The sequence below is a fragment of the Protopterus annectens genome, chromosome 9.part0 (assembly GCF_019279795.1).
Source record: "Protopterus annectens isolate FY-2018-M chromosome 9.part0, PAN1.0, whole genome shotgun sequence".
In the NCBI taxonomy this organism is placed as follows: domain Eukaryota; kingdom Metazoa; phylum Chordata; order Ceratodontiformes; family Protopteridae; genus Protopterus; species Protopterus annectens.
The window spans coordinates 719494066-719509650 of NC_056743.1; the positions used below are offsets into that span (position 1 = coordinate 719494066).

General features: G+C 40.7%; 1 protein-coding gene across 1 annotated transcript in view; it reads right to left on the reverse strand.

Moving 5' to 3' along the window:
• Positions 1-15585, reverse strand: part of LOC122810579 (1-aminocyclopropane-1-carboxylate synthase-like protein 1) — a 790733-nt gene that overhangs the window by 720893 nt on the left and 54255 nt on the right. Inside the window, exon 3 of the mRNA XM_044082158.1 lies at positions 598-1184. Within this exon, the coding sequence (XP_043938093.1) occupies positions 598-1184 (587 nt within the window). The remainder of the gene's footprint in view (positions 1-597; positions 1185-15585) is intronic.

A 15585-nucleotide genomic window follows, 5' to 3' on the forward strand; every position in this document is an offset into this window, starting at 1 on the left:
GTACAGTCGTGATGTTAAGAAGTACCGCTGTGGATGCATGGAATGTAAAACTAGTGTAATTCAGAGCACGTGAGACGCACAGAAATAAAGCAAAGTATACTGAAAGGTAGAAAGAAAGAAAACACTGGTTGACAGACAACTGGAATACGTTCACCATGCAGGAAATACAAACTACCGACAACTTTTATGCCTCTATGGAAGCTTGTCTTTGAGAACTCTGATTAAGCAGGCAGCAATATATGCAATGATAACTAACGATACACTTCTCCGTTGTTTCAGCAGAGCAAAGGTTAAAAAGAGTCGGCGATATACGAGAAATACACATCAAACCTTTACACACCATAGACATCATAACAATGTTCTAACTACAAAGGTAATAAAATTAAGCCGGTGACCTACTGTCGTCTTGTTGTATTTAATGATCACTCATTACTCTTACCATTCACAATTCAATGATTTAAATACTGTTCACACCCCAGGACACCAGTACAAACTCGGTACCAATCACCGCTCTTTCTGGTTTCCCATAGAAATGCATTTCACAGACTGTACGGTTGTGCACACTATGACAACTATGCCTTAACCAGAAAGACTTACATTTGGGTTTTTATCTTCATCGTATTTGTCGGCGACATATGCGATATAACCTTCGTTCATAATATTGTAGAAGTTTGAAATTCTATTCCCCCTTTTAGACAGGTAGGGGCTGATTCTCTCGGGGCTGTTGTCTGGATCAGGCGAAGGATTACTCGGGGGACGAGCACTGGCCTTTCCCTTCATAAGCTTACTGTCCTCTCCCCACCTATCTGCCATCTGCAGCCCATGTACTAGACCAAAGTCTGGGCTGCTATCCGCGCGCAGACTGCTGACCATCTGCGCGAAGACAGTGAACATGCGCAGCTCGTGCTCCCGTTCCATTTCCACCCGCCGTTGCTCCAACTGCATCCTGCGCTCCTCTAGCTCCAGGTCCCGCTGCATGTGTCGCTCCTCCAGCTGCAAGAAACGCTCTTCCATGGCTCGCTGGGATGCCAAAAACTTATGGAAAATGTCATCTAGCGGGTCCTTTAACCGCTGCAGTTTCCGTTTCTTCCGTAGACGATAAAAAGAAGAAAAGCTGGGACGGGGTTCCCGGTTCTGTGCTACAGAAGAAGAAGAACCCATATTCTGCTCGTTGTAGATGGCATCTAACAAAAACAAAAAATGTATATAAAATAGCAAGAAAAATACTTCTAACTCTTCCACCGTATACCAACTAAATCAATACACACAGCTTTCAACTTACTTGCTCAATAATTCTAGACCAAGTCAAGCAATAGGAGATCAACAGCCTCAAATCAGGGAATATTCATAAATATTACTAATTCACTTAGAAAATTAATACTAGAGCAAGTTTTGATTCCTGAAGAATAAGCACGAACATATAATTTCTTACATTACTGACTGTTTAATCATAACAGAGCATTGATTTCTCATGACCATTTTAGACTCTTCCCAAGGAATAATACAAAAGTGTCATACTTTCATACTTAAATTACAAATACACAACTATTTTACAGAAAAATACATGAATACAGTAATCTGCATTCACAAACTTGCACAGAGAATCCAGCGAAGACTGCAAGACAACAGAGCCATCAGTTATTTATAATATTTTCAGTTTGCTTATAGTAGAAAAGAGGGGAGAACAAAGAAAAAAAGGGGATTGGAAATTACATGACCCAGGGGCCTGCTTTCATCTCAACAAGTCAGGAATGCATTACCCTTCATCCAAGCCCAAAACCAGGGCTAGATTTTAAATATTGTTGTTATAAAATTAGAAAGTTGATAGACTACGAGGTTTTGCATTGCCATTAATTTTCTGAAGAATACCAAGTCTGAAACTCAGATGTCTTATTATTTAATGACTTCAATCTTCGAGGATTTCCCTGAAAACTACACATTTTATAAAGACCATACCCAAAATATGAAGCAAAAATCTGGACATTCTGTGAAATTCCGAACAGTTGAGAGGTATGCCCTCATCTCAGGTGCACAACAGTATGAGGCGTGTGTAATGCCTCCAATGGTGATGCGAGTCATAATTCCTTCACCCAGTGGAATTGTTAGGGCTATAACACAACTGCTGTCATTCCCAGAATGCTGGTGAGGGCTCACGTTGCACGCAAGAGATACACATACAAAAAAAAAAAAACACAGTCAACACTAATAATATACTGCATTCCAAGGAACAGTATGTAAAGTGAGCTGTAAACAAATATATATACTTTGTAGAAAAGCCCACTTGCTTTAAAATTCCCTTCTGAATAAATAAAAATACATAATAAAAATTACATGTGAGGGATCCAAAAATGGTATAATATAAAAAGGAGCAAGAAGAGCAGAAAATAGCTACACGATGTGTGCCACATTTAGGACAGTGACTTGGCTTGGGGAGCTATGGAGTGGATAATAAAATGAGGGCTGTAAGAAAATAAGGGAGCTTCTAAGAATCTGGGAATTAAAGATGTAGTAGGTTGGCTACTAAGGTGAGAAATGTCAGAGTGGGACTAGAGAGGAAGTAGCAAAAGACCAGCAGATACGATGGGCTAATAACAGCTGGCGGTAACATGACAAGAAGACAGACATTATAGCAGCAGAACAGGCAAGTTGTGGGTCACGTAGTAAAGTGTCACAGGTGAAGGTAAAAAAAATCTGCCATGAATTAGAGAACAGGAAGAAGCCAAGGTGGACGGAAATGTACAGCTAATAGTGGTTAATGATGAACTGCTGACAAAGCCACCAATAACAGTTTTGGAGGGAGGTCTCGTTAAGATGAAAGTGCCTTTTGGGTAAACCCAATAGAATAGTTTCTCTCTCTGATGGGTAGCTGGCACATCAAAGATAGACAGCAAACTAAATTTAAAAAGTTGAAGAGAAAGGCAAGAAGTTGAGCAGCATAGTTAGGGATAAGCAGCCATCTGAATTTCTGTAGGACAAGGCAGTGGTGCATGTGTTGATCTGCCAGGTGAGTGAACACACCAATTTTATTTTCAATTGTTTGAAGTTTGTGAGTATTGTATGAGGAATGGAGACATACAATTGGGCAACTATATTCTAGTTAGGGAACTGAGACAGTTCTAGCAATGACTAAGAAGTGGGCTTAAGAAGGTGTTGCCCCAAGTTCAAGGAAAAGATGATTGGCTTCAACAACTGTCCGAATGGTTGGTGTCATTCAAGGGGATTCCAGCATGTCAGCAAAGGGATGAGATGACTGATACTTCAACTCGCTTTCCAAGGGATGGTCTGCACCTCTCACTTAAAGGCTTTCGGATATTGCCTCCACAAGGGACCATCCAGTTGAAGTCCTTGTCCAGTGTACCATTACTGCCATCACCAGGCTGATTTTGTTATATAACCAAATCTCCTTATATAGCAAATTAGAGTCAATGCAAACAAGCTCTCAGGTATCAATAACTGTATTTCAACTGTCTGTGTCCTTAAAACCTTACAGGAACAGTAACCAGTTGTTTTACTATAGCTTTGCATACCTCATTTTATCACATGACTATTAATGTAACAGTTATATGTGGGTACTTTTTTTATTCTGATGAAATCCCTTGGTTTGTAAGGCATGCAAGCACTCACACTTAGTTTATCTGGTACCTTCTGGTTTACTGATCAAATGGGCAAGTTCTACTAGTTAGCCTTTACGTGTACTATTCCCCTGGTTTCTTCTCCCCCACTTAAGTCAAACCATACACTTGTGAGATTTGCCTTCACATTTTCAAGTGTCTGAAACCAACATTTCTAAATGCTAGAACTTCAAACAGGCAAATCTCTCACACAATCATATGACAAAATCTCAAAATCCACCATATTGGATGCCAACAGAGAAGTCAGCTTCATAAACAAATTACATATTCTCTTAGACAAATGCACAAAATTAGCAGTCCCAACCAGAGCAAACACTGGGAAATTCAAAAAACAATCCAACATAGTAGGCCACCAGCAAAAAATTTACAACAAGAGAGTAAAAAACTGTACAGCACATACAGAACACCTCATAACAAGGATAGCATTAAAAATACTACTGAAGGACAAAACAACTTATGCTAGGAAACAAGTTTAGTGAAAACGTCACCCCAAAAATATCTATCAAAACTCCACATATCCCAGAATCCCTTACACCCCCTGTGACCTCCAAGGAACATGTTCTGAACATACCACCAAAGACCAAAAACATTTCCTCCATGGCACCTAATAGCATAACTGGATGTTTAATAAATATGGCCAAATACACCCTCAATGAACTTCTCCACAAACTGTTTAACCTAAGCTTAGCCACAAGATATAATTCCAAATTAAAGCATGCTGATAGGCCTTACAAGCCTGACCTGTACAGCTATGGAACACATCATAACTGATCTCATTAATTATGATACCAAAATCTCATCAGGCCACACTCTCAACAATTCTGCCTTGTCAATGAGAGATCCTATCTATTAAATTTACTTAACATCTTCAAGAGGGTCATATCCAGAGTTGACAGTGATCATGCTGTTCACAAAGCATTTCTTCACCTAGCCGAAGTGTTTGACACTAGAACCCATGCAGGCATTGTAAGTAAACTAAATGTTTTAAATATAGATCCTTACATAGTAAGATAAATAGAAATGGCTAAAAGACAGAATGCACATAGCTCGTGTGGCAGCTGGCTCATCTGAAAGCATAAAGGAAACCAGCAGAGATCCCAAGGACTCTGTACTGAGACCCCTTTTTTCAGCATTTACTTCTCTGATCTTCAGAATAATAGTAGCACCCCTGGTTAACCAAATTTGCAGAATACTGCCTGGGTGTTACTGGCAAGACCCTCGGCTCCCCCCAGACACCAGTACCCTTCAAAAAGAACTTACCCTAGTTAATGCCCAGTGTAAAATGTGTACTTTTATTTTGTTTGAAGCCCCTCCTCTCAACATGCAGTACTGACAACACTGCACTACTAAATGAAAATATAGCCAGGGACCTGGGTACCAGAGCTGACAGCTCATGGGGCAACTGCACTTAGATAATCCTTTTAGTTAGCACAACTAATATCCGAGAGTAAACCATCCATCTCTAAAGATGTCATTATTCCCTTATATTCGGCACTGATTAGACCAATTATAGAGTAGAATGCCCACTTCAGGATATAACTCGCTCAACACATCAAATAACTACAGAAGCCCTAGAGGTTCCTAAGGAAGACATTTTCAGGCTCAAAGACCTTGGGCTACCAACAGAGTTACTATATCCCTTTACTTAGAATCTTATACAAACTCTTGAAGAATGATTAGTGCCTCACCTACCCTGCTTTTACAGATATTGTTGTCCATGATCTCCTATATCTCTGAAAGTTTAATAGCTTATGCAAAGAATGAGTGACTTAAAAAAATAAGGAAGCATTCAGAAGGGCAAGTCTTGTGCTATTGGTTAAACAGCCAGGTATATTATGAAGGACCACATAGAAGACTGCCCAATTGGAAGCAATCTCTCCTTAGCCTGAACAAGCAAATAAGAGCACTAGTGAAATCCTCTAGAGCCAACTTCGAGTCCAAATTGTCCACATCTACTAGAGACAATCATAAGGCCTTCATTCACATATGTCCACAATCTCAAAGGAAGCACCCCAGATCTGTTCACAACTGGTGGTCAAGGACACCACATACACAAATGCTGTAGATATAGCCAACCTACTGGCTGACAGATTCAGCAAAAACTTCACCCCTCTGTCCCCCCATCAGTAAATCAGGACATCCCCATACCTGCCCCCTTTCCCTTATCTCTCAGGAACAAGTCATCACTGCCCTCTCAAAGGCAAAAAATACAGCCTCCACGGGACCCGATAACATCCCAAGTTGCATCCTACATGAACTTGCAGCACCATTAGGCACTCTATTCAACCAAAGCCTGAATGCCGGTTTTGCTCCAGCTGAGTGGAGGACAGCCATTGTCATCCCTTTACACAAAGATGGAGCGTCAACCGATCCAGGAAATTATAGACCCATCAGTCTAACTAGCCTGATCTGCAAAGCCATGGAACAGATTATCATTGGCCTCATTAACAGGAACATTGGCAACCTCCAAATACTTGACCCCACACAGTTTGGTTTTGTCAAGGGGAGGTCATGTCTGTTAAATCTGGTCAACTTCTTTGAGACAGTCATCAAAGCCATGGACGAGGGGAAGACAGTGCACACCACCTACCTTGACCTGACCAAAGCCTTCGACACTATTCCCCATTCGGGCATAATAGATAAACTCTCTCAACAAGGCATCAATACATATGTTATACAAAATAGATTTATTACCACCTGTAACTTGATGTTCTATAACAATATAACAACAGCTATGAATGAAAAATTGTGCTGTGGTGTGATTTATATAGATTTAACTTCAGCATTTGACAGGGTCATGCACAAAACACTGATCAATAAATTAGTACAACTAGGTACTGATGTACTGTTGATAAGATGGATAGCTGCATGGCTTACAAATAAGACATGGCAAGTATCACACACTAACTGGAGAGGTGAAATCCTTGGTTACAGTCAAGGTGTCCTACAGGGCTCTGTACTAGGCCCTTACTTGTTTAGATTGTATCTTTCAGACCTTACTTTTTCATCTGAGGTGTTCTACAGTCTATATGCGGACGACCTGAAATTGGGTAAACTGATTACAAGTGTTACAGATAATGTCTGCAAAATAATTTGACTAAATTGACCATTTGGGCACAGGAGAATAATATGTTGATAAATACATCAAAATCTAAGCATATGAGATTTGGGAGACATAAACTGAAAGGTGAACATTTAATACAGCACACAGTGATTGAAATTGTAGACTCATTTAAGGACCTGGATATATGGGTAGATTCAGCTATGAGTTTTTCTAATATCAACGAATTGACTAATGATAGTTATAGAACTATAGGTTGTATAAAAAGATTTATAAAGTCTAGGAAATCAAACATAATGAAGTCATTGTTTGTTAGTTACATTAGACCCAAACTTGAGTTTGGAATAACAATATGGAAACCCTATAGGAAAACAAGCATAAATAAACTGGAAAGAGTACAGTGGAAATATACTAAGGGCATCCATGGATATGAAAATCTAAGTTATTATGAAAGACTAAAATATCTGAACTTGTACAGTGTCTCTTACAGGTATTTAAGAGGAGATCTTATTCAGGTATATAAGGCATTTAGGGACAACTACCTCTGGGAATGTTTGGGGTTATCAAAAAGTACTAGAGAATCGTCAGATAACCTATGTAGAAGATTCTATAGGAATGAGAAGTGTACTAATTGATTCTCTGACAGAGTAGCTGATGCTTGGAACAAACTACCAAATTACATTAAAGCAAGCACTAGTTTAGATATTTTTAAGAACAGCTTGGACATTTATTATGGGAACAAGTGTTTTGGCATACTGGCAAGCTAGAAGGGCTTTAATGCCCCTGCTTGAAACAATTGTATGTATGTATGTTACCAGATGGGTAGTAATCTGGCTCACTGATAGAACCCACCTAATCAAAATAGGGGAAGCCACCTCAAGCAGTGGACCTGTAATGAGCAGCGAACCCCAGGGATCGGCCTTGTGGCCTCTGTTATTTGGGGTATACTTCTCTGACGTACAGGCCAAAACCAGTGGGCTATGGCTGACCAAGTTTACAGGTGACTGTAAGCCAGGCGTGGTCAGCAATTCCCCAATTGATATGGACATCCTCCAAGAGGGTCTCACCCAAACAAATGACTGGTGCCAGAAACATGGCCTCAAGCTGAATGGCAAAAAATGCATCATCATCCCCTTTGGGGGGAGTGATGTCAAAACATATTATCACATTAATAACATCCTAAGCACACAATCAGTCGTGAGGGATTTGGTCACCCAGGTTGACAGCAACCTGACTTTTGACCACAACATTTCCCACTGTACGGAAACCTTTCTACACATCCCACTTCACTCATCCAGGGACAAGGAGGTCATAACATCCCTGTATTCTTTCCTTATAAGGCCAGTTATTGAGTACAACACCCCCATCAGCATGTACCTCACAAAGCAAATGCAGCAGCTGGAGAGACCACAGACCACAGAAGTTCCTCACCAGGAGATTCCAGGGCCTCAAAAATCTACCCTACACAGATAGCTAAAAGCCCTGTCCCTCTACTCAGTTTCGTACAGACTCCTCAGAAGTGACCTCTGTCTGGCATACAAAGCAATCTCAGTCCCTGCCTTGATGGGACTGCTGCATATCTGCAAGTCAAGCTCGAGTAACACGCACGCACGACCTCAACCTGGTCTGTGCCATCAATAGCACTTGTGTAAGGGACAGATTTGTGTCCCAGAGACCCCCCCCATCTGTGGAATAGACTCCCTCTCCATGGGATTCCACCTGTGTTCCTGCTGGACAGGGGCTTTGGGTGCTGACTTGTCTATACATGAGCTAAACTCTTGCCTAGACTTATAACTGCCTCAGGGCCAACAGCCTAGTAACTTCCTGTGATCCTATGAAGTGGAGACTAAGTCAGCTAAAAATACAATAAAATATTGGTTAGAAAGACAAAAGAACATTTCTGAAGGAGAGGTCAGCATTATGTGAGATGAGCACATTAGTTCTCCAAAGTCTACCTACATTTTTGCTAGTCTTTGGCACTACATTGTCCATGAATTTGTTACTGATCAACTGACTGTTGTCCTGGTTAGTTTCACTAACTAGGCATGGCCTGTTTTTTTTGGGAACCTAAAGTAGTAGTCATACCTGCCATGGGTAATTCAGCCAAGTTTTTTGGGAGACTTAAACAAGGATTTTATTTTTCCTAAAATGTGTGAAATATTTTATAAAATGCAGTTTGATAAAGCTTCCCTAAGAATAGCTGGCAATGAATGTGATCAGAAGTTTTGTATGATAAAAAGGTAAATTATAAATGCCATTGGAAAAAGGCTTGGAACTGGAAAATGGATGGTTGGAGTAAGGAAATAAAAGGAAATAAAAAAAAAATTGAGTGGAGAAATGTTATTGTTTTAGCTGGATGAATAATTTTATTTGCAGCTATTTTGTTTAATGAACCATTATTATTCTGAGTGATGTTTTATAGATAATGTCATCCTTACTCTTTTTCAACATACATTAACAGGACCTTGGTTTACTGTCTTATTTGAACAATGGCACATAAGGAGTACAGCAAACCCTTATGTTGCACTATAATGACAGTATGGAACATAAATCCAAGAATGTGGGAGGAGTGAGAATACAACCCACAGCCTCATGGTCTTTCTTACATTAAAGGTGAGCAGCTACCTCCTGAGTCACCTGATATTGTAACAATCTGGGAATGTCTAGCTGAGAAATCCCATACTCTGAGGCCCAGGCACAAAAGTTCCAAGATACAGTACAAACATTAAGAATGAACAGCAGAATAATCACAAATAAAGACATAACATACAGGAAATTATACACATGAATGGTTGTTTTTCAAACCTAAGTTATATACTGCACGAACAAGTTGCTGTCCTGAAGTTACTTCCCTAGATGGCTCACCCGTTCAAATGTAATAGTTAAGACCTTCTTTGAAGGAGATGGATGGTTTAGAATTATCTTTACTTGGATTTTAGTGTTTTGGTTTTTATACTATCTGTTGACTTTAATTCTTTTTTTATTTGATACAATCATTTAAATCACTCATTTGGAAACGTATTTATTTATTTACTTATTTTGCATTTGATAACTGGAATAATCTGTTTGGGCGCACAACTCCTTTTCAGTAGAAGCCTGGGGAGAAAAGCTACACAAAATATGAAAACTCCACATATTGCAAACTGATGCACTGAGAAAGTATGAAGACTGAAAAGATTAAATATTTGTTCTCAGCTGCTTTACCTGTCTATTCTATTTCTTTTATGGCTTTCAGAGAAGAATCCTCAAACAACAGATTATGGTCTAAATGTGCATATACACTTTTCACTTGACATTAGGAGACGTCTGTGTTTTAAGCAGATGATATTTTTCTCAAGGCAGTACCAAAATCAGTGAGCATGTGCAGTGTTATATTCACTGTTAGTACTGAGTCAACTTTTAAATTCTCTCTCTAACAGAAATGTTAGGAAAACTGTGGAGGTCCCTGCTCTGGGCCAGTAATCAAGGAGCCTCAGTTCTCACCACTGATACTGGTGAAAGATGGCCACTAGGAGCAAAAACTGGATTTCCATAGTATTTTAAGATGCAGCTCTCTACACCAAGTACAATTTCCTTTAAGAGTATACAGGGAGCACATTCCAGACCTGGGGCTGGACTCTCCATTTCAATCCAGACCCCAAACAAGACTCCACACTGAACACTTTGAAACTCCGTGTCTCTGTTCCAAGTAGCTGACATGCACTCTTGGGTATTTGGTTTTCAGACACACACACACACACACACACACACACACACACACACACGAAAGGCTGGCACAGATTTAGCAGCTGTGCTCCCTCTGCCCACACTATTAACTAAGTACGCTGCCACCGGTCAGATATTCTAAGGCTCTTACAAGGGTACCCAATTATACTGAGTAAAATTAACACTAGTATAAATGGTTGAGTTTGACCAATGCAGCAAGGATTTCAGGAGTGGCCACAGTGTCACTAAAATAAGAATAGGTACTCTTAAGATGTTAAAAGTATTCTCTAAAAGACCAGCTACAATAAAAGGTATAGAAATATTTAATAATAAATAATAAAATAGAAAGCATGACAGTACTGAATATCTTAGTTACAATATACACCAGAGTTTCAATCACAGGATATATAAAAAATAACACAGTTGGACAGATTCACACAAATTCAGAAAAACAATACTTAACTAATCTCACTATACCTCCCTGACTGACTAAAGAATTAGTGTCCCATGGTTACTTACTAAAGCAAGGCAAGATGAAGTGTGTTGAGTTGCTTACTACAGCAAGGCAAGATGAGGTGTGTTGTTCTATGAGATTTCTGTGACAGATCTTTCCTGTCAGGTTCCAAAAAACAAAATGCTGCTGTGAGACTTCTGTCATATATCTTACTAATATCTAAAGAATCACTTCAGTGCTGGTTATAGAATGACATCACATCTAGCCACCTAACTCTGGTACAATACACACCCACAGCTTTGCTAAGATCTGTTGCAGTATCTGAAAGATATAAAACAATTTCAAAAATTTCCACCCTTCTGGGCTAGCAATTAGTACACCCCTAAGGACAATACAGTAAGATTCCTAGTCCTGGTTTTCCCAGACATTTTTTACTCTGGCTGCAATCAGATCTATAAGATACAATCTTTATGGTTAACCCATTTAATTTTCAACCTGGACTAAGATTAACCTTTTCCCTTCTAGAATTCTCCACTAAAACATATATACTTAATCAGTTGTAATAACACTGTCTGACATACATGTATATCTCTTTTCTGTCCAGCAGGACCCACTGTTGATGTGTTTTTAACACAAGCAACTTTATAAATACATTTTAACACAAGCATCTGTACAAATCAGTGTGATAGTCAAATGACATAAAATTCTTTACAAAACTCCAGCTAGCTATGCTGGCATATGTTACACATGCATTGCCCTACTCTCCCTGGCACAGATGACACTACCTCATATCATCACATCAGCACTGAGTTAGGTCATCAATCTGTTGCTGGATATCTCCATGGTAGTCCACTACATCAGCCCTAATGCCCCATACAGCAGAGCCACAAACATTCTTACAGGTTCAGAGGTAAGTACTAGGCTAGCTGCACGTGCAGGCCCCTTTTAGCCTAGACAATTTCCCTTTTGGTACTTGAATTAACCAATCCCATTTAGTGTTAGATTGAGCTTACCCATCCCATGGTCAATAATTATATATTATCCCTAGTGAGAATAACTGGGATCATACCATAGTTAATTTGAAGGGACCCACGCTTGGGAAAAAGCATTTAGGAGCTGCCTCTGCCTATTGGTAGTACGGGGGCAGTCCTGGGGTAAATTTTCTATTACCCATCCACAGATCAAAGATGTGCCTGAATATGGACAGGGATGAGCCATTTGGCACAACAGGCCAGTTGGCACAATGGTTAAGGTCTTCACTTCCAATGCACTATTTAATCCTGATCTCCAGCCAATGCCTGTTTGGAGTTTGCATGTTCGCCCTGTGTCTCTGTGGGTTCCTCCTACCTCCAAAAAAAAGCACAACATGCTGAGTGTTTCCATCTCAAACTCACCAGTGAATGGAGCTGTGGGCAGCAGCACTGACTCTACATAATGCCCTATAGGGGAAATAGATGTTTAGACCAACTGTTTTAGGCATCTACTGTGGTGCGCAGTATCCTCAAGATAGGAGAACATGGATTACAGACTAGGGAGCTGTGGCAGGGCTAGCGACTTGACAGTGTAAAATATGGCTCTAGGTGATCCACTCATGTTGACTAATGTTGCCAAAATTGGCATGGGTAGTAAATGGTGATAAGTGGGTTGAGGACCCAGCCTTCTCCAACCTACACCAGGGACCCATGCTAATGGTGGAAGTGGTGTATATACCTCTACTGGTCAGTGTTTGCCAGCCATAAATCCCAGCAGCTCTGGATCAATAAGCTACTGGCCGGCGTCCAGTTGCCCAGCCTGGGTTACCTAAGATAGCTCGGTTGAGCGAAAGCTGGATGTAAAAACAATCAGCCTGCCAAACATGAACTAAGAATTGCTACACACAGTGTAGATTCACTGACAGGATGGAGCCTGGAAGTGGATGACATGATGATATGGAGGAGGCTGGACATCCTATGTATCCAAGAGACAAGATGGAAGGGCAGTGCAGCCAAACCACTTGGCTTGGGATCCACAGTCTACTACTCAGGAGGAGGAGAGGCTAGAAATGGTGTTGGAATTGTGGTGACAGAGGCTTCAGAAGGCAGGGAGGGATGTCATCAGAAATAGTGACAGACTCATAGCAATCAGACTCCAGTGTAATGATAGGGCAATATTCATAATATCAACCTATGCCCCACAATTGGGTTGTGAAAGTGAGAAAAAGAGTGCATTCATACAGCAGTTACAGGACCTACTAGATAAAGCAGGACAACATGAATTGGTGTTGATAATGCTGGGGCAGACAGAACAGGATATGAGGACTTCCTGGGTCCACATGGGTGGGGCAACAGGAATAAAGAAGGAGAGGACATTTTAGACTTCTGTCTGGCAAATGACTTGATAGTAGCCAACACATAGTTCAGAAAAAGAGACGTCACAAGATCACATACAAAGAGTGGCCAACATGCAACTCAGGTAGACTTCCTACAAGTAAGGAAATGGCACTGGGGTAGAATCAGTGATTGTAAAATCATTCCCCGTGGAGCAGTTGGCCCACAGCATAAACCACTGATTGCCACAATCAGGTGTAAGCAGTGGTCAGAGAAGGCTCTAAGGTCAAATCAGATGAAACTGAAGACTTGCAAGTTGACTGGAGAGAAAGTACAACAGTTCAAGTACAACAGTTCAAGGAGTTACTCATAGCTCTAGCACCCCAAGAAGATGAGGAAATAGGTGGAGTTGAAGAAGAATGGCAGTGCATCAAAACAGCATGTGTGAGGACTACAGAACAAATATATGACTGAGCCAGGTATGGAAATAAGGTACATAAGGAAAGCTGGTGGTGGAATGCAGATGTCGAGGCAGTCATCAAAAGAAAGAAGGCAACAGGAAAAAGTGGGAGACAGAAAAGAAGGACTAGGCTACAAAGGAATACTGGTTGGCTAACAAACAAGTTACAAATGAAGTTACAATAGCAAACAATAGGGCAACGGAGACACTCTATCAGCTTCTGAAAAGTGACTCAGTGGACAGCGCAAAGAAACTATATCAGGTTGCAAGGCAAAGACAGAAAGATAAAGAAGATAGTCAGACACCCTTCATAAGGGATGCCAGCAACAACCTGCTCACCAGCCCACAGGACATCAAAGGCAGATGGAAGGAGTACTTCCAAAAGCTTCTAAATGAAGAAAACCCAACAGAAGCTATACTGCCCCAGACACACCCTACAACGAGAGAAGAAGAGTAGCCCACCATAGAAGAAGAATAACACTAAGGAAAATGAAGTCTGAGAAGCAGCAGGCTCAGGTGAGTTCACAGCAGGTATGCTAAAGATGCTGGGTGAGATAGGGGAGAAATGGCTCCTGAGGGTACTCATAGCAGTGTGGAGAGAAAGGTGTGTCCCAGATGACTGGAGAATAAGTATATACGTGCCAGTGTACAAGAACAAAGGGGACACCCACAACTGTGGGCAGCACAGAGGTATCAAACTCCAGTCACACTGCATGAAAGTTCTGGACAGGGCGATTGATAAACATTTATGCAGAGTAGTAGAAAGCATGATGGGAGATGAGCAGTTTGGATTCAGATCAGGATGCAGCACAACTGATCCAATGTTTGCAGTGAAACAGATAGTTGAGCAGAAGCTAGACAAGAGGAAAGAGTCCAATTGGGCATTCCTAGATTTGGATAAAGCATATGACAAGGTTCCAAGAAAGCTGATTTGAGCAGTACTGTACTGGTTCAAAGTCCCAGAAACATTGGTAGAATTAGTGCAGGCTACATACAAGGGCTCAATGACTTAAGTGTGAACAGTGTTAGGTCTCACAGAGGGGTTCCAGTGGGAGTAGGTGTTCATCTCTAAGCCCACCTCTGTTCACGCTGATGATGGACTACATCAGCAAACAGGTCAGAAGAGACAACTCAACAAAGTTGCTTAAATGCAGATGATACGGCATTACGGGCAGAACATCAGCAAAGGATAGGGGAATGGAATACAAAACTGAAGGCACATGGGATGAAAAGTACAGTTGTGTACACTTACCATAAATGTAGATGTTTGAGTGTATTCACTGTTGCAGTCATTACATTTGGGTAATCTGCTGGCAGGTTGCCCTCAGTCGGCCTGACTAGCAAAGTCTTGGGTCCTGCGTCAGTTGCTGTCCCTTCTTCCATGACGTCAGGTCGTCAGGGGTATAAAACATGCAGCTGACGCCATTACATCAGTTTTTCTTGCTCCAGATGTCAGGTGTTCCCCAAATGGGGAGGCAAAAAAAAAAAAAAAAAGATATGTATATATATATATATATATATATATATATATATATATATATGTATATGTATATAATTTAAAACACAAAAAATATACCTCCAAACAAAAGCAACTACACCAAAAAGGCTTTTAAGCATAGTAAAAGAAACGAGAGGTATAGTAACAGAAAAACAGGGGGCTGGAGGGTCGGTAACCAGGACTGCAACAGTGAATACACTCGAACATCTACATTTATGGTAAGTGTACACAACTGTACTATGTTCTTCGTGTTTCACTGTTGCAGTCATTACATTTGGGTAGAATCCCAAAGCTATGGTTGGGAGGATGGAATTATACAGCATTAGGAGCAGCTCTAAGGCCCTGCAGGACAGCAGTGGCAAAGCCATCTCTGGATTTAGAGAAGAGAGATAAATGGTAATGTTTAGTGAACGTATGAACTGAGTTCCAGGTAGCAGCTTCTAGAATGTCTCTGGTAGGAACCCCTCTG